Source organism: Oncorhynchus tshawytscha, linkage group LG31 (genome assembly GCF_018296145.1).
Source record: "Oncorhynchus tshawytscha isolate Ot180627B linkage group LG31, Otsh_v2.0, whole genome shotgun sequence".
Classification (NCBI taxonomy): Eukaryota; Metazoa; Chordata; class Actinopteri; order Salmoniformes; family Salmonidae; genus Oncorhynchus; species Oncorhynchus tshawytscha.
In genome coordinates, this window is record NC_056459.1 from 11,752,055 (window position 1) to 11,770,198 (window position 18,144).

An 18,144-nucleotide genomic window follows, 5' to 3' on the forward strand; every position below is an offset into this window, starting at 1 on the left:
GAATAGCTGTCCATCTATAAAGATTTGGTCCACAATGAGAAAGGCACGCTTACCCCTCTACCTCAGTTGCCTCTGTTCAGGATACAGCCTCTTGCGATGTTCGTTTATCTCCCGTGGAAATTGGTAATTGAGACCGAAATTGGTCCCTTTAAGCTCCCTTCCCTGCTTTTGATCATCTCCTTTTGGTAGTGTTCAAATTTTGCGATGATAGGTCGGGGACCCTAGGTCTTGTCGCTCCAAGTCTGTGTGCTCGGTGGAGTGGAAAGCCACCTTGTTTACGGTCTCTAGAGGAAGTTTCAAGGCAGATTGCATGAATTCTCTGATCGCACCCTCTGATTATTGGAAGTGTTTCAGGAATCCCAGAAAATATTAGATTTTCACGCATGCTACGGCTTTCTATGTCTAGTAGAGACTTCCTCATCACCCTTTTTTACCTGAGTAGACAATCCATGTTGGAATCGATGATTTTAGTGAGTGCCTTGTTCTCTCCAAGGAGCGTGAAACTCCAAACACCCCCTCAGTCCTGCAACCTCCTCACACATCTTTTCCAGTGTTGCATGGATTACAGCCAAGGCACTAGCCTCTACTTCAACGGTAATTATATAATCCGTGTCTGTAGATGAATGTCTTTCTTTTTTTTGTCGGGTTAGAGTTCTTTTGTGAGGTAGCCAGATCTTTCCATGATGGAGTATGTTGTACCTTCAAAGGATAAAGCTGTTGTTACTCGTCGACTTCCTTCAGGATTTCTTTAGTATCCAGGTTGGCTCTTTACTGCAACCAGTTGTTTACAACGACGATGACCGGTGTTTCTGTAGTACAGCCACCTAGCACTGTTGTTTGGTTAGCGGTGTTTCAGTAGTACAGCCACCTAGCACTGTTGATGTTACCAGCCTCAGACTTAATCTTGTGTGTTTGTCTGAAGCACAGCACTGTTTCCTTGTTGATGTACCATTGTGCATTACGCATGAATGCCAGACTTTGATGACAGAGTTTGAAGACAAAATTTGCCAACAAGAAGGACAAGAAGGACCACCTTCTTTATGATCGGAATCCCCGTCAAATGGTCATTACTACAGTCACAAAGTCATAAACCCTGTCTTTTCTAAAATGTATCTTCTTAAAATTTGATTAAAAACCATTAACACCAATTATGTTATCATGAATTGTTACGATATAGCCAATTTTGACTTTGTGGCTGTGCTATCTTGTAGAAACCTTGTCAATATTTTTAGCTACCTAACTAGTCTCCTCCCTAGCTGATAATTTGTCATCTCGTTCCTTCCTTGATTCTAGCATGCATTTGTTTACAGTGCCAGATAGCAAGTGAATGAAATCCTCTTTCCTTCTTAATGTGTTTGAGCCTATCAGTTGTGTTGTGACAAGGTAGTCGTGGTATACAGAAGATAGCCATATCTGGTCAAATACCAAGTTCTTATTATGGTAAGAACAGGTCAAATAAGCAAAGAGAAACAACAGTCCATCAGTCATTTAAGACATGAAGGTCAGTCAATTTGGAAAATGTCAATAACCAACAAGTGCTATGTTAAACTGGCTCTCATGAGGACTGCCACAGGAGATGAAGACCCAGAGTTACCTCTGCAGCAGGGGATAAGTTTGTTAGAGTTAACTGCATCTCAGATTGCAGCCCAAGTAAATACTTTACAGAGTTCAAGTAACAGACACATCTCAACATCAACTGTTCAGAGATGACTGCATGAATCAGACCATGGTCGAAATGCTGTAAAGAAACCACTAATAAAGGACACCAATAAGAAGAAGAAGCTTGGAGGAGGTGTGATGGTGTGGGGGTGCTTTGCTGGTGACACCGTCTGTGATTTATTTAGAATTTAAGGCACACTTAACCAGCATGGCTACCACAGCATTCTGCAGCAATACGCCATCCCATCTGGTTTGCACTACTTTAAGACTTTTCAACTGGACAATGACATTCCAGGTGAAGCTGGTGCTAAATCAGAGATAATGCCAAGAGATGGTTAGGGTGAGTTGGACCGCAGAGTGAAGGAAAAGCAGCCAACAAGTGCTTAGCATATGTGGGAACTACTTCAAGACTGTTGGAAAAGCAACGTTGCCATCAAGTAGACTGTTGGAAAAGCATTCCAGGTGAAGGCAAAATGGGTGGCTACTTTGAAGAATCTAAAATCTAAAATATATTTTTATTTGTTGAACACTTTTTTGGTCACTACATGATTCCATATGTGTTATTTCATAGTTTTGATATCTTCACTATTATTCTACAATGTAGAAAATAGTAAAAAGAAAGAAAAACTTCAAACTGTCCAAACTTTTGACTGGTACTGTACATATTCAATTGTGTTAGATATTTCTGAGTGTAAGGTGCCAGGTGGGACAATCTTGACTTCCTTTGATGTTTAGATGTGCTGTCTGTAATAACCCTCATGAGTCAAACCAATTCATACAATGTTTTCTTAATACTGATTTGCAAAGTCTTTATTACATTTGTCAAACTGTGTGATGAAGAAACAAGTACTGTATTGCAGTTGAAAATAAGTTAGTTCATAGTTAGTCAAGAGAGGAAATAACAAAACTCAAATAAATATTTTAATCTACCTTATTATACATTAAATAAATAACTGATAACCATTTTAGTCAGTGGACAGCACAGCTTGAAACCACATAAATTACATAGCTAATAAATACATAAACATACATGCTGTTCAGCTCAGCTGTAACTTTGATTAACAATCAGATGTATAATATAAAACATTTAACAATGCGCAAAAAACTTGTGGATTATTAAGCCCATTATGAATTTTATTTTCATGCTAAAAAAATAGATTTAAGCACCCAATGAAGTCTCCTGATTAGCAGATATAGGTAGATAATTGGCTGTTCTTATGATGACAATTGCCTACTGATGTTAGTGTTGTCACCTCAGAAGAGTCCGTTTCTGGTGGTGTACTGTACATTGTAAGATCTGCGTCTGTGCCAGCGTCTCCTTACAGCTGCACAGCAGCCACATAGCATACACTGCAAAAGAAAGATGGGGAAGCATGATTCACATGCAAAATATAATTGCAGAATTTAAACAGCTTATTGGATGAAATACTTTGTAAACTATTTTCACAGTACACATGTGAACACAAGCCTATACGTACACATAGCAGGATCCACAGGGGTACCAGAATGATAGCGATGCCACAAGGAATGATAATGGCCAAAGCCCAGCCAGGAAAACCTCCAACACTTGTGGTATTGAAAGGAGTGGTCAGCAAAAGGGTAGGACGTGGTGTGGTGTTGGTAGTTGTTGTTGGGGCAACAGTGGTGGTCAAGAGACCTAGAATAGAAATGAAAATACATTTTAGAGGGATTATAAACTTGTAATATGTCATATTATATTTCTATTTTTTTTTTAAAGTCAAATGTTTTTTTACACCTTTATTTAACTAGGCAAGTCAGTTAAAAACAAATTCTTATTTTCAATGATGGCCTAGGAACAGTGGGTTAACTGCCTGTTCAGGGGAAGAACAACAAATTTGTACTGTCAGCTCAAGTTTGAACTTGCAACCTTCCGGTTCCTAGTCCAACGCTCTAACCACTAGGCTACCCTGCCGCCCCATGTAGTAACCATATAACATTGATATATAAGTGTTTTCGAGATTGAGTATTATACACGTTACATGGTGTTTGATAACTCACTGTCATAAATAAACATAGAAATGACAACCGTATGGTAACAAAAGCAGCATACCTGAGACTTTTAAGACTTCCTGTAGAAAACCACTAGGGTGGTTGACATCTTCCTCTTTGTATACATATGTCACGTTTGCCCTGATTTCAGTGCCATCATCACTGTGGAAGTAAAATAGGGTTTTGTGTGAGAGATGAGCATAGTCCCTTCTTCCTGTTTAGCTGTAAAAGCAGCAGCTAAATGAAATCTGCAGAAATTCTAAAGAGTGCAGTTGAGAAAGATGGGTTGGTTGAAGGTTATGACATTGTACTTACAAGAAGGTGGCGTTGGGAAATTGAAACTGGTTGCCGTTTGGTTCACTGAGAAGTTGACGGAGCTAAAAGGGGACAAAACATCAAGTTATCAATTACCATCATGACCTGAACATGACCATGGATGTATCTTATGTTTAGAAGTACAGTATCTTACAAGTGTATTAATTGAAAGCTGTATCTGGACGTAGGTCTCATTGGTGAATTTGAGTCTATTACTTAGAGACTCCAGGGTTACATTGGTTATTTTGAAACCAAGGTTGATGGCAAATGAAGTATCTGAAAGTTCTGTAAGCAGACAAAAACATAGTCACTATAGCAACAGATCAAATTAACTGCTACAATTTAGGAGTTTCAACAACATAAAAAAACATTCAAGAAGTATTTAGATAGCAGGAGCAGTTGAATGTGTACTTATTAAGAAATGGTTTTCATTGAGTGGAAAAAATGTCTTCATGAAACCTAATTGCTTAAACTCACTGATATAAGTTGCATTCTGGAAGGTGGTTTGAGTGGTCTTGGATTGAAGAGACAGTTGCTTATTGACGGCATCAAGGACATCAGCCTCAGTGGGGACTGGTTTTTTGAGGTTGAATATCAGTTCAACAAAAACCACGGCTGTGCCGAATCTAAAAGAAAATAATAATACATGGAAAATTACATTTCCTAAAGAAAACGTGTGTACTTGCTAGCTTGTCTTAAATAATTAATGGTTGTAAAATAAGTTATAGGATTGGCAGTCACTGCAGTAGTAATGGTAGTGACTGGTTATAATTGGGAAAAGAAAGTCGATGGAAAGATTGATTGATGGATAGGAAAGGATAGCCTGAACATATGAAAGTTGGTTCAGTCTCTAGCTTGAACGGTTCAAGAGTTAATATTATTTTTGGTGGGTTATTATATGCTAATTTATACTCATTTAAATTGCTTTGGTTTAGAAACTTTAGAAAATGTTAAAATAATTAGAAAAAGTATGTAAGAAATCTAGTGGTCTTGCCTTCAGCAAGCACATTGATAATAATGGATTGGATTTATATTGCGCCTTTTGACCGATTGATGTACTCAAAGAAAGGTTGACATTTTGGATGCTTTTATGAAAACATCAATAGTTAACGACACAAGCATGAATATACATGGTTCATTGTTGCAAAGGTTCCTTGTTTGACAAAGTGTTAATTGAATTGTATGAAATAATTATAATAAATGATCTTGCTTACCTAGTTGTTGATGTCACTGAAGTCAAAAGGATAGGAAGTGGTGTGGTGTTGGTACTTGTTGTTGGGGCAACAGTGGTGGTCAGGAGACCTAGAATAGAAATGGAAATCCATTTTAGAGGGATTATAAACTTGTAATATGTCATATAACATTGATATATAAGTGTTTTTGAGATTGAGTATTATACACGTTACATGGTGTTTGATAACTCACTGTCATAAATAAACGTAGAAATGACAACCGTATGGTAACAAAAGCAGCATACCTGAGACTTTTAAGACTTCCTGTAGAAAACCACTAGGGTGGTTGACATCTTCCTCTTTGTATACATACGTCACGTTTGCCGTGATCTCAGTGCCATCATCACTGTGGAAGTAAAATGGGTTTTGTGTGAGAGATAAACATGTTCCTTTCATCCTGTTTAGCTGTAAAAGCAGCAGCTAAATGAAATCTGCAGAAATCCTAAAGAGTGCAGTTGAGAAAGATGGGTTGGTTCAAGGTTATGACGTTGTACTTACAAGAGGTTGGCGTTGGGAAATTTAAACTGTTTGCCATCTGGTTCACTGAGAACCTTTTGGAGCTAAAAGGGGACAAAACATCAAGTTGTCCATTACTATCATGACCTGAACATGACCATGGATGTATCTTGTGTGTAGAAGTACAGTATCTTACTAGTCTGTTAATTGAATCCTGTATCTGGGTTTGGGTCTCATTGGTGAGTGTGAGTCTATTACTTAGAGACTCCTGGGTTACATTGGTTATTTTGAAACCAAGGTCGATGGCAAATGAAGTATCTGTAAGTTCTGTGAGCACACAAACAAATGGTCACTATAGCAACAGATCAAATTAACTGCTACAATTTAGGAGTTTCAACAACATTAAAAAACATTCAATAAGTATTTAGATAGCAGGAGCAGTTGAATGTTTACTTATTAAGAAATTATTTTATAGAGTGGAAATAAATGTCTTCATGAAGCCTAATTTGTTGAACTCACTGATATAAGTTGCATTCTGGAAGGTGGTTTGAGTGGTCGTGAATTGAGGAGACAATTGTTTCTTGACGGCACCAAGGACATCATCCTCAGTGGGGACTGGTGTTTTGACCTTGAATATCAGTTTAACAAAAACTCCCACTGTGCCGAATCTAAGAGAAAATAATAATACATGGAAAATTACATTTCCTAAAGAAAATGTGTGTACTTGCTAGCTTGTCTTAAAGTAATCATGGTTGTAAAATAAGTTATAGTTTTGGCAGTCACTGCAGTAGTAATGGTAGTGACTGGTTATAATTGGAAAAAGAAAGTCGATGGAAAGATTGTTTGATGGATAAGATAGGATAGGAAAGGATAGCCTGAACATAAGAAAGTTGGTTCGGTCTCTCTAGCTTGAACGGTTCAAGAGTTAATATTATTTTTGGTGGGTTATTTTATGCTAATTTATACTCATTTAAATTGTTTTAGTTTAGAACGTTTAGAAAATGTTAAAATAATTAGAAAAAGTATGTAAGAAATCTAGTGGTCTTGCCTTCAGCAAGCACATTAATTATAATGGATTGGATTTATATTAAGCCTTTTGACCGATTGATGCACTCAAAGTACTTTTCAAAGAAAGGTTGACATTTTGGATGCTTTTAATTAAAACATCAGTAGTTAACGACACAAGCATGGATATACATGGTTCATTGTTGCAAAGGTTCCTTGTTTGACAAAGTGTTAATTGAATTGTATGAAATAATTATAATAAATGATCTTGCTTACCTAGTTGTTGATGTCACTGAAGTCAAAAGGGTAGGACGTGGTGTGGTGTTGGTAGTTGTTGTTGGGGCAACAGTGGTGGTCAAGAGACCTAGAATAGAAATGAAAATACATTTTAGAGGGATTATAAACTTGTAATATGTCATATAACATTGATATATAAGTGTTTTCGAGATTGAGTATTTTACACGTTACATGGTGTTTGATAACTCACTGTCATAAAAAAAACATAGAAATGACAACCGTATGGTAACAAAAGCAGCATACCTGAGACTTTTAAGACTTCTTGTAGAAAACCACTAGGGTGGTTGACATCTTCCTCTTTGTATACATATGTCACGTTTGCCCTGATTTCAGTGCCATACGCACTGTGAAAGTAAAATAGGGTTTTGTGTGAGAGTTAAACATGTTCCTTCATCCTGTTTAGCTGTACCAGCAGCAGCTAAATGAAATCTGCAGAAATTCTAAAGAGTGCAGTTGAGAAAGACGGGTTGGTTCAAGGTTATGACGTTGTACTTACAAGAGGTTGGCGTTGGGAAATTTAAACTGTTTGCCTCTGGTTCACTGAGAACCTTTTGGAGCTAAAAGGGGACAAAACATCAAGTTGTCCATTACTATCATGACCTGAACATGACCATGGATGTATCTTATGTGTAGAAGTACAGTATCTTACTAGTCTGTTAATTGAATCCTGTATCTGGGTTTGGGTCTCATTGGTGAGTGTGAGTCTATTACTTAGAGACTCCTGGGTTACGTTGGTTATTTTGAAACCAAGGTCGATGGCAAATGAAGTATCTGTAAGTTCTGTGAGCACACAAAAAAATGGTCACTATAGCAACAGATCAAATTAACTGCTACAATTTAGGAGTTTCAACAACATTAAAAAACATTCAATAAGTATTTAGATAGCAGGAGCAGTTGAATGTTTACTTATTAAGAGATTATTTTATAGAGTGGAAAAAAATGTCTTCATGAAGCCTTATTTGTTGAACTCACTGATATAAGTTGCATTCTGGAAGGTGGTTTGAGTGGTCGTGAATTGAGGAGACAATTGCTTCTTGACGGCATCAAGGACATCATCCTCAGTGGGGACTGGTGTTTTGACGTTGAATATCAGTTTAACAAAAACTCCCACTGTGCCGAATCTAAGAGAAAATAATAATACATGGAAAATTACATTTCCTAAAGAAAATGTGTGTACTTGCTAGCTTGTCTTAAAGTAATCATGGTTGTAAAATAAGTTATAGTTTTGGCAGTCACTGCAGTAGTAATGGTAGTGACTGGTTATAATTGGAAAAAGAAAGTCGATGGAAAGATTGTTTGATGGATAAGATAGGATAGGAAAGGATAGCATGAACATAAGAAAGTTGGTTCAGTCTCTCTAGCTTGAATGGTTCAAGAGTTAATATTATTTTTGGTGGGTTATTTTATGCTAATTTATACTCATTTAAATTGTTTTAGTTTAGAAACTTTAGAAAATGTTAAAATAATTAGAAAAAGTATGTAAGAAATCTAGTGGTCTTGCCTTCAGCAAGCACATTAATTATAATGGATTGGATTTATATTAAGCCTTTTGACCGATTGATGCACTCAAAGAGCTTTTCTAAAGAAAGGTTGACATTTTGGATGCTTTTAATTAAAACATCAGTAGTTAACGACACAAGCATGGATATACATGGTTCATTGTTGCAAAGGTTCCTTGTTTGACAAAGTGTTAATTGAATTGTATGAAATAATTATAATAAATGATCTTGCTTACCTAGTTGTTGATGTCACTGAAGTCAAAAGGGTAGGAAGTGGTGTGGTGTTGGTAGTTGTTGTTGGGGCAACAGTGGTGGTCAGGAGACCTAGAATAGAAATGGAAATACATTTTAGAGGGATTATAAACTTGTAATATGTCATATAACATTGATATATAAGTGTTTTCGAGATTGAGTATTATACACGTTACATGGTGTTTGATAACTCACTGTCATAAATAAACATAGAAATGACAACCGTATGGTAACAAAAGCAGCATACCTGAGACTTTTAAGACTTCCTGTAGAAAACCACTAGGGTGGTTGACATCTTCCTCTTTGTATACATATGTCACGTTTGCCGTGATCTCAGTGCCATCATCACTGTGGACGTAAAAATGGGTTTTGTGTGAGAGTTAAACATGTTCCTTTCATCCTGTTTAGCTGTACCAGCAGCAGCTAAATGAAATCTGCAGAAATTCTAAAGAGTGCAGTTGAGAAAGACGGGTTGGTTCAAGGTTATGACGTTGTACTTACAAGAGGTTGGCGTTGGGAAATTTAAACTGTTTGCCTCTGGTTCACTGAGAACCTTTTGGAGCTAAAAGGGGACAAAACATCAAGTTGTCCATTACTATCATGACCTGAACATGACCATGGATGTATCTTATGTGTAGAAGTACAGTATCTTACTAGTCTGTTAATTGAATCCTGTATCTGGGTTTGGGTCTCATTGGTGAGTGTGAGTCTATTACTTAGAGACTCCTGGGTTACGTTGGTTATTTTGAAACCAAGGTCGATGGCAAATGAAGTATCTGTAAGTTCTGTGAGCACACAAAAAATGGTCACTATAGCAACAGATCAAATTAACTGCTACAATTTAGGAGTTTCAACAACATTAAAAAACATTCAATAAGTATTTAGATAGCAGGAGCAGTTGAATGTTTACTTATTAAGAGATTATTTTATAGAGTGGAAAAAAATGTCTTCATGAAGCCTTATTTGTTGAACTCACTGATATAAGTTGCATTCTGGAAGGTGGTTTGAGTGGTCGTGAATTGAGGAGACAATTGTTTCTTGACGGCATCAAGGACATCATCCTCAGTGGGGACTGGTGTTTTGACGTTGAATATCAGTTTAACAAAAACTCCCACTGTGCCGAATCTAAGAGAAAATAATAATACATGGAAAATTACATTTCCTAAAGAAAATGTGTGTACTTGCTAGCTTGTCTTAAAGTAATCATGGTTGTAAAATAAGTTATAGTTTTGGCAGTCACTGCAGTAGTAATGGTAGTGACTGGTTATAATTGGAAAAAGAAAGTCGATGGAAAGATTGTTTGATGGATAAGATAGGATAGGAAAGGATAGCCTGAACATAAGAAAGTTGGTTCGGTCTCTCTAGCTTGAACGGTTCAAGAGTTAATATTATTTTTGGTGGGTTATTTTATGCTAATTTATACTCATTTAAATTGTTTTAGTTTAGAACGTTTAGAAAATGTTAAAATAATTAGAAAAAGTATGTAAGAAATCTAGTGGTCTTGCCTTCAGCAAGCACATTAATTATAATGGATTGGATTTATATTAAGCCTTTTGACCGATTGATGCACTCAAAGAGCTTTTCTAAAGAAAGGTTGACATTTTGGATGCTTTTAATTAAAACATCAGTAGTTAACGACACAAGCATGGATATACATGGTTCATTGTTGCAAAGGTTCCTTGTTTGACAAAGTGTTAATTGAATTGTATGAAATAATTATAATAAATGATCTTGCTTACCTAGTTGTTGATGTCACTGAAGTCAAAAGGGTAGGAAGTGGTGTGGTGTTGGTAGTTGTTGTTGGGGCAACAGTGGTGGTCAGGAGACCTAGAATAGAAATGGAAATACATTTTAGAGGGATTATAAACTTGTAATATGTCATATAACATTGATATATAAGTGTTTTCGAGATTGAGTATTATACACGTTACATGGTGTTTGATAACTCACTGTCATAAATAAACATAGAAATGACAACCGTATGGTAACAAAAGCAGCATACCTGAGACTTTTAAGACTTCCTGTAGAAAACCACTAGGGTGGTTGACATCTTCCTCTTTGTATACATACGTCACGTTTGCCGTGATCTCAGTGCCATCATCACTGTGGACGTAAAAATGGGTTTTGTGTGAGAGTTAAACATGTTCCTTTCATCCTGTTTAGCTGTACCAGCAGCAGCTAAATGAAATCTGCAGAAATCCTAAAGAGTGCAGTTGAGAAAGACGGGTTGGTTCAAGGTTATGACGTTGTACTTACAAGAGGTTGGCGTTGGGAAATTGAAACTGTTTGCCGTCTGGTTCACTGAGAACCTTTTGGAGCTAAAAGGGGACAAAACATCAAGTTGTCCATTACTATCATGACCTGAACATGACCATGGATGTATCTTATGTGTAGAAGTACAGTATCTTACTAGTCTGTTAATTGAATCCTGTATCTGGGTTTGGGTCTCATTGGTGAGTGTGAGTCTATTACTTAGAGACTCCTGGGTTACGTTGGTTATTTTGAAACCAAGGTCGATGGCAAATGAAGTATCTGTAAGTTCTGTGAGCACACAAAAAAATGGTCACTATAGCAACAGATCAAATTAACTGCTACAATTTAGGAGTTTCAACAACATTAAAAAACATTCAAGAAGTATTTACATAGCAGGAGCAGTTGAATGTTTACTTATTAAGAGATTATTTTATAGAGTGGAAAAAAATGTCTTCATGAAGCCTTATTTGTTGAACTCACTGATATAAGTTGCATTCTGGAAGGTGGTTTGAGTGGTCGTGAATTGAGGAGACAATTGCTTCTTGACGGCATCAAGGACATCATCCTCAGTGGGGACTGGTGTTTTGACGTTGAATATCAGTTTAACAAAAACTCCCACTGTGCCGAATCTAAGAGAAAATAATAATACATGGAAAATTACATTTCCTAAAGAAAATGTGTGTACTTGCTAGCTTGTCTTAAAGTAATCATGGTTGTAAAATAAGTTATAGTTTTGGCAGTCACTGCAGTAGTAATGGTAGTGACTGGTTATAATTGGAAAAAGAAAGTCGATGGAAAGATTGTTTGATGGATAAGATAGGATAGGAAAGGATAGCCTGAACATAAGAAAGTTGGTTCGGTCTCTCTAGCTTGAATGGTTCAAGAGTTAATATTATTTTTGGTGGGTTATTTTATGCTAATTTATACTCATTTAAATTGTTTTAGTTTAGAACGTTTAGAAAATGTTAAAATAATTAGAAAAAGTATGTAAGAAATCTAGTGGTCTTGCCTTCAGCAAGCACATTAATTATAATGGATTGGATTTATATTAAGCCTTTTGACCGATTGATGCACTCAAAGAGCTTTTCTAAAGAAAGGTTGACATTTTGGATGCTTTTAATTAAAACATCAGTAGTTAACGACACAAGCATGGATATACATGGTTCATTGTTGCAAAGGTTCCTTGTTTGACAAAGTGTTAATTGAATTGTATGAAATAATTATAATAAATGATCTTGCTTACCTAGTTGTTGATGTCACTGAAGTCAAAAGGGTAGGAAGTGGTGTGGTGTTGGTAGTTGTTGTTGGGGCAACAGTGGTGGTCAGGAGACCTAGAATAGAAATGGAAATACATTTTAGAGGGATTATAAACTTGTAATATGTCATATAACATTGATATATAAGTGTTTTCGAGATTGAGTATTATACACGTTACATGGTGTTTGATAACTCACTGTCATAAATAAACGTAGAAATGACAACCGTATGGTAACAAAAGCAGCATACCTGAGACTTTTAAGACTTCCTGTAGAAAACCACTAGGGTGGTTGACATCTTCCTCTTTGTATACATACGTCACGTTTGCCGTGATCTCAGTGCCATCATCACTGTGGACGTAAAAATGGGTTTTGTGTGAGAGTTAAACATGTTCCTTTCATCCTGTTTAGCTGTACCAGCAGCAGCTAAATGAAATCTGCAGAAATCCTAAAGAGTGCAGTTGAGAAAGACGGGTTGGTTCAAGGTTATGACGTTGTACTTACAAGAGGTTGGCGTTGGGAAATTGAAACTGTTTGCCGTCTGGTTCACTGAGAACCTTTTGGAGCTAAAAGGGGACAAAACATCAAGTTGTCCATTACTATCATGACCTGAACATGACCATGGATGTATCTTATGTGTAGAAGTACAGTATCTTACTAGTCTGTTAATTGAATCCTGTATCTGGGTTTGGGTCTCATTGGTGAGTGTGAGTCTATTACTTAGAGACTCCTGGGTTACGTTGGTTATTTTGAAACCAAGGTCGATGGCAAATGAAGTATCTGTAAGTTCTGTGAGCACACAAAAAAATGGTCACTATAGCAACAGATCAAATTAACTGCTACAATTTAGGAGTTTCAACAACATTAAAAACATTCAATAAGTATTTAGATAGCAGGAGCAGTTGAATGTTTACTTATTAAGAGATTATTTTATAGAGTGGAAAAAATGTCTTCATGAAGCCTAATTTGTTGAACTCACTGATATAAGTTGCATTCTGGAAGGTGGTTTGAGTGGTCGTGAATTGAGGAGACAATTGTTTCTTGACGGCACCAAGGACATCATCCTCAGTGGGGACTGGTGTTTTGACCTTGAATATCAGTTTAACAAAAACTCCCACTGTGCCGAATCTAAGAGACAATAATAATACATGTAAAATTACATTTCCTAAAGAAAATGTGTGTACTTGCTAGCTTGTCTTAAAGTAATCATGGTTGTAAAATAAGTTATAGGATTGGCAGTCACTGCACTAGTAATGGTAGTGACTGGTTATAATTGGAAAAAGAAAGTCGGTGGAAAGATTGATTGATGGATAGGATAGGATAGGAAAGGATAGCCTGAACATATGAAAGTTGGTTCAGTCTCTCTAGCTTGAACGGTTCAAGAGTTAATATTATTTTTGGTGGGTTATTTTATGCTAATTTATACTCATTTAAATTGTTTTAGTTTAGAACGTTTAGAAAATGTTAAAATAATTAGAAAAAGTATGTAAGAAATCTAGTGGTCTTGCCTTCAGCAAGCACATTAATTATAATGGATTGGATTTATATTAAGCCTTTTGACCGATTGATGCACTCAAAGAGCTTTTCTAAAGAAAGGTTGACATTTTGGATGCTTTTAATTAAAACATCAGTAGTTAACGACACAAGCATGGATATACATGGTTCATTGTTGCAAAGGTTCCTTGTTTGACAAAGTGTTAATTGAATTGTATGAAATAATTATAATAAATGATCTTGCTTACCTAGTTGTTGATGTCACTGAAGTCAAAAGGGTAGGAAGTGGTGTGGTGTTGGTAGTTGTTGTTGGGGCAACAGTGGTGGTCAGGAGACCTAGAATAGAAATGGAAATACATTTTAGAGGGATTATAAACTTGTAATATGTCATATAACATTGATATATAAGTGTTTTCGAGATTGAGTATTATACACGTTACATGGTGTTTGATAACTCACTGTCATAAATAAACATAGAAATGACAACCGTATGGTAACAAAAGCAGCATACCTGAGACTTTTAAGACTTCCTGTAGAAAACCACTAGGGTGGTTGACATCTTCCTCTTTGTATACATATGTCACGTTTGCCGTGATCTCAGTGCCATCATCACTGTGGACGTAAAAATGGGTTTTGTGTGAGAGTTAAACATGTTCCTTTCATCCTGTTTAGCTGTACCAGCAGCAGCTAAATGAAATCTGCAGAAATTCTAAAGAGTGCAGTTGAGAAAGACGGGTTGGTTCAAGGTTATGACGTTGTACTTACAAGAGGTTGGCGTTGGGAAATTTAAACTGTTTGCCATCTGGTTCACTGAGAACCTTTTGGAGCTAAAAGGGGACAAAACATCAAGTTGTCAATTACTATCATGACCTGAACATGACCATGGATGTATCTTGTGTGTAGAAGTACAGTATCTTACTAGTCTGTTAATTGAATCCTGTATCTGGTTTTCGGTCTCATTGGTGAGTGTGAGTCTATTACTTAGAGACTCCCGGGTTACATTGGTTATTTTGAAACCAAGGTCGATGGCAAATGAAGTATCTGTAAGTTCTGTGGGCACACAAACAAATGGTCACTATAGCAACAGATCAAATTAACTGCTACAATTTAGGAGTTTCAACAACATTAAAAAACATTCAATAAGTATTTAGATAGCAGGAGCAGTTGAATGTTTACTTATTAAGAGATTATTTTATAGAGTGGAAAAAAATGTCTTCATGAAGCCTTATTTGTTGAACTCACTGATATAAGTTGCATTCTGGAAGGTGGTTTGAGTGGTCGTGAATTGAGGAGACAATTGCTTCTTGACGGCATCAAGGACATCATCCTCAGTGGGGACTGGTGTTTTGACGTTGAATATCAGTTTAACAAAAACTCCCACTGTGCCGAATCTAAGAGAAAATAATAATACATGGAAAATTACATTTCCTAAAGAAAATGTGTGTACTTGCTAGCTTGTCTTAAAGTAATCATGGTTGTAAAATAAGTTATAGTTTTGGCAGTCACTGCAGTAGTAATGGTAGTGACTGGTTATAATTGGAAAAAGAAAGTCGATGGAAAGATTGTTTGATGGATAAGATAGGATAGGAAAGGATAGCCTGAACATATGAAAGTGGGTTCGGTCTCTCTAGCTTGAACGGTTCAAGAGTTAATATTATTTTTGGTGGGTTATTTTATGCTAATTTATACTCATTTAAATTGTTTTAGTTTAGAACGTTTAGAAAATGTTAAAATAATTAGAAAAAGTATGTAAGAAATCTAGTGGTCTTGCCTTCAGCAAGCACATTAATTATAATGGATTGGATTTATATTAAGCCTTTTGACCGATTGATGCACTCAAAGAGCTTTTCTAAAGAAAGGTTGACATTTTGGATGCTTTTAATTAAAACATCAGTAGTTAACGACACAAGCATGGATATACATGGTTCATTGTTGCAAAGGTTCCTTGTTTGACAAAGTGTTAATTGAATTGTATGAAATAATTATAATAAATGATCTTGCTTACCTAGTTGTTGATGTCACTGAAGTCAAAAGGGTAGGAAGTGGTGTGGTGTTGGTAGTTGTTGTTGGGGCAACAGTGGTGGTCAGGAGACCTAGAATAGAAATGGAAATACATTTTAGAGGGATTATAAACTTGTAATATGTCATATAACATTGATATATAAGTGTTTTCGAGATTGAGTATTATACACGTTACATGGTGTTTGATAACTCACTGTCATAAATAAACATAGAAATGACAACCGTATGGTAACAAAAGCAGCATACCTGAGACTTTTAAGACTTCCTGTAGAAAACCACTAGGGTGGTTGACATCTTCCTCTTTGTATACATATGTCACGTTTGCCGTGATCTCAGTGCCATCATCACTGTGGACGTAAAAATGGGTTTTGTGTGAGAGTTAAACATGTTCCTTTCATCCTGTTTAGCTGTACCAGCAGCAGCTAAATGAAATCTGCAGAAATCCTAAAGAGTGCAGTTGAGAAAGACGGGTTGGTTCAAGGTTATGACGTTGTACTTACAAGAGGTTGGCGTTGGGAAATTGAAACTGTTTGCCGTCTGGTTCACTGAGAACCTTTTGGAGCTAAAAGGGGACAAAACATCAAGTTGTCCATTACTATCATGACCTGAACATGACCATGGATGTATCTTATGTGTAGAAGTACAGTATCTTACTAGTCTGTTAATTGAATCCTGTATCTGGGTTTGGGTCTCATTGGTGAGTGTGAGTCTATTACTTAGAGACTCCTGGGTTACATTGGTTATTTTGAAACCAAGGTCGATGGCAAATGAAGTATCTGTAAGTTCTGTGAGCACACAAAAAAATGGTCACTATAGCAACACATCAAATTAACTGCTACAATTTAGGAGTTTCAACAACATTAAAAACATTCAAGAAGTATTTAGATAGCAGGAGCAGTTGAATGTTTACTTATTAAGAGATTATTTTATAGAGTGGAAAAAAATGTCTTCATGAAGCCTTATTTGTTGAACTCACTGATATAAGTTGCATTCTGGAAGGTGGTTTGAGTGGTCGTGAATTGAGGAGACAATTGCTTCTTGACGGCATCAAGGACATCATCCTCAGTGGGGACTGGTGTTTTGACGTTGAATATCAGTTTAACAAAAACTCCCACTGTGCCGAATCTAAGAGAAAATAATAATACATGGAAAATTACATTTCCTAAAGAAAATGTGTGTACTTGCTAGCTTGTCTTAAAGTAATCATGGTTGTAAAATAAGTTATAGTTTTGGCAGTCACTGCAGTAGTAATGGTAGTGACTGGTTATAATTGGAAAAAGAAAGTCGATGGAAAGATTGTTTGATGGATAAGATAGGATAGGAAAGGATAGCCTGAACATATGAAAGTTGGTTCGGTCTCTCTAGCTTGAACGGTTCAAGAGTTAATATTATTTTTGGTGGGTTATTTTATGCTAATTTATACTCATTTAAATTGTTTTAGTTTAGAACGTTTAGAAAATGTTAAAATAATTAGAAAAAGTATGTAAGAAATCTAGTGGTCTTGCCTTCAGCAAGCACATTAATTATAATGGATTGGATTTATATTAAGCCTTTTGACCGATTGATGCACTCAAAGAGCTTTTCTAAAGAAAGGTTGACATTTTGGATGCTTTTAATTAAAACATCAGTAGTTAACGACACAAGCATGGATATACATGGTTCATTGTTGCAAAGGTTCCTTGTTTGACAAAGTGTTAATTGAATTGTATGAAATAATTATAATAAATGATCTTGCTTACCTAGTTGTTGATGTCACTGAAGTCAAAAGGGTAGGAAGTGGTGTGGTGTTGGTAGTTGTTGTTGGGGCAACAGTGGTGGTCAGGAGACCTAGAATAGAAATGGAAATACATTTTAGAGGGATTATAAACTTGTAATATGTCATATAACATTGATATATAAGTGTTTTCGAGATTGAGTATTTTACACGTTACATGGTGTTTGATAACTCACTGTCATACAAAAAATAGAAATGACAACCGTATGGTAACAAAAGCAGCATACCTGAGACTTTTAAGACTTCCTGTAGAAAACCACTAGGGTGGTTGACATCTTCCTCTTTGTATACATACGTCACGTTTGCCGTGATCTCAGTGCCATCATCACTGTGGACGTAAAAATGGGTTTTGTGTGAGAGTTAAACATGTTCCTTTCATCCTGTTTAGCTGTACCAGCAGCAGCTAAATGAAATCTGCAGAAATTCTAAAGAGTGCAGTTGAGAAAGACGGGTTGGTTCAAGGTTATGACGTTGTACTTACAAGAGGTTGGCGTTGGGAAATTTAAACTGTTTGCCATCTGGTTCACTGAGAACCTTTTGGAGCTAAAAGGGGACAAAACATCAAGTTGTCCATTACTATCATGACCTGAACATGACCATGGATGTATCTTATGTGTAGA

General features: G+C 36.3%; 1 protein-coding gene across 8 annotated transcripts in view; it reads right to left on the reverse strand.

Moving 5' to 3' along the window:
* LOC121841524 (mucin-2-like) overlaps positions 1-18,144 on the reverse strand; it is a 227,623-nt gene that overhangs the window by 197,718 nt on the left and 11,761 nt on the right. For 2 of the 8 annotated variants that reach the window (XM_042310523.1, XM_042310517.1), the window contains 22 exons: positions 18,006-18,067; positions 17,752-17,852; positions 17,490-17,577; positions 16,727-16,875; positions 16,405-16,535; positions 16,251-16,312; positions 15,997-16,097; positions 15,734-15,821; positions 14,971-15,119; positions 14,648-14,778; positions 14,494-14,555; positions 7,218-7,318; positions 6,954-7,041; positions 6,192-6,340; positions 5,869-5,999; positions 5,715-5,776; positions 5,462-5,562; positions 5,199-5,286; positions 4,462-4,610; positions 4,139-4,269; positions 3,985-4,046; positions 3,731-3,831 (listed from right to left, as the gene is read on the reverse strand). In XM_042310523.1, the coding sequence (XP_042166457.1) occupies positions 3,731-3,831; positions 3,985-4,046; positions 4,139-4,269; positions 4,462-4,610; positions 5,199-5,286; positions 5,462-5,562; positions 5,715-5,776; positions 5,869-5,999; positions 6,192-6,340; positions 6,954-7,041; positions 7,218-7,318; positions 14,494-14,555; positions 14,648-14,778; positions 14,971-15,119; positions 15,734-15,821; positions 15,997-16,097; positions 16,251-16,312; positions 16,405-16,535; positions 16,727-16,875; positions 17,490-17,577; positions 17,752-17,852; positions 18,006-18,067 (2,287 nt within the window). Of the gene's footprint in view, positions 1-2,453; positions 3,010-3,137; positions 3,317-3,730; positions 3,832-3,984; positions 4,047-4,138; positions 4,270-4,461; positions 4,611-5,198; positions 5,287-5,461; positions 5,563-5,714; positions 5,777-5,868; positions 6,000-6,191; positions 6,341-6,953; positions 7,042-7,217; positions 7,319-7,717; positions 7,755-7,946; positions 8,096-8,709; positions 8,798-8,972; positions 9,074-9,226; positions 9,288-9,379; positions 9,511-9,701; positions 9,851-10,464; positions 10,553-10,727; positions 10,829-10,981; positions 11,044-11,135; positions 11,267-11,458; positions 11,608-12,221; positions 12,310-12,484; positions 12,586-12,738; positions 12,801-12,892; positions 13,024-13,213; positions 13,363-13,976; positions 14,065-14,239; positions 14,341-14,493; positions 14,556-14,647; positions 14,779-14,970; positions 15,120-15,733; positions 15,822-15,996; positions 16,098-16,250; positions 16,313-16,404; positions 16,536-16,726; positions 16,876-17,489; positions 17,578-17,751; positions 17,853-18,005; positions 18,068-18,144 lie in introns of those variants that run through there. The other 6 variants (XR_006080571.1, XM_042310518.1, XM_042310524.1 and 3 more) reach the window with 6 other exon arrangements.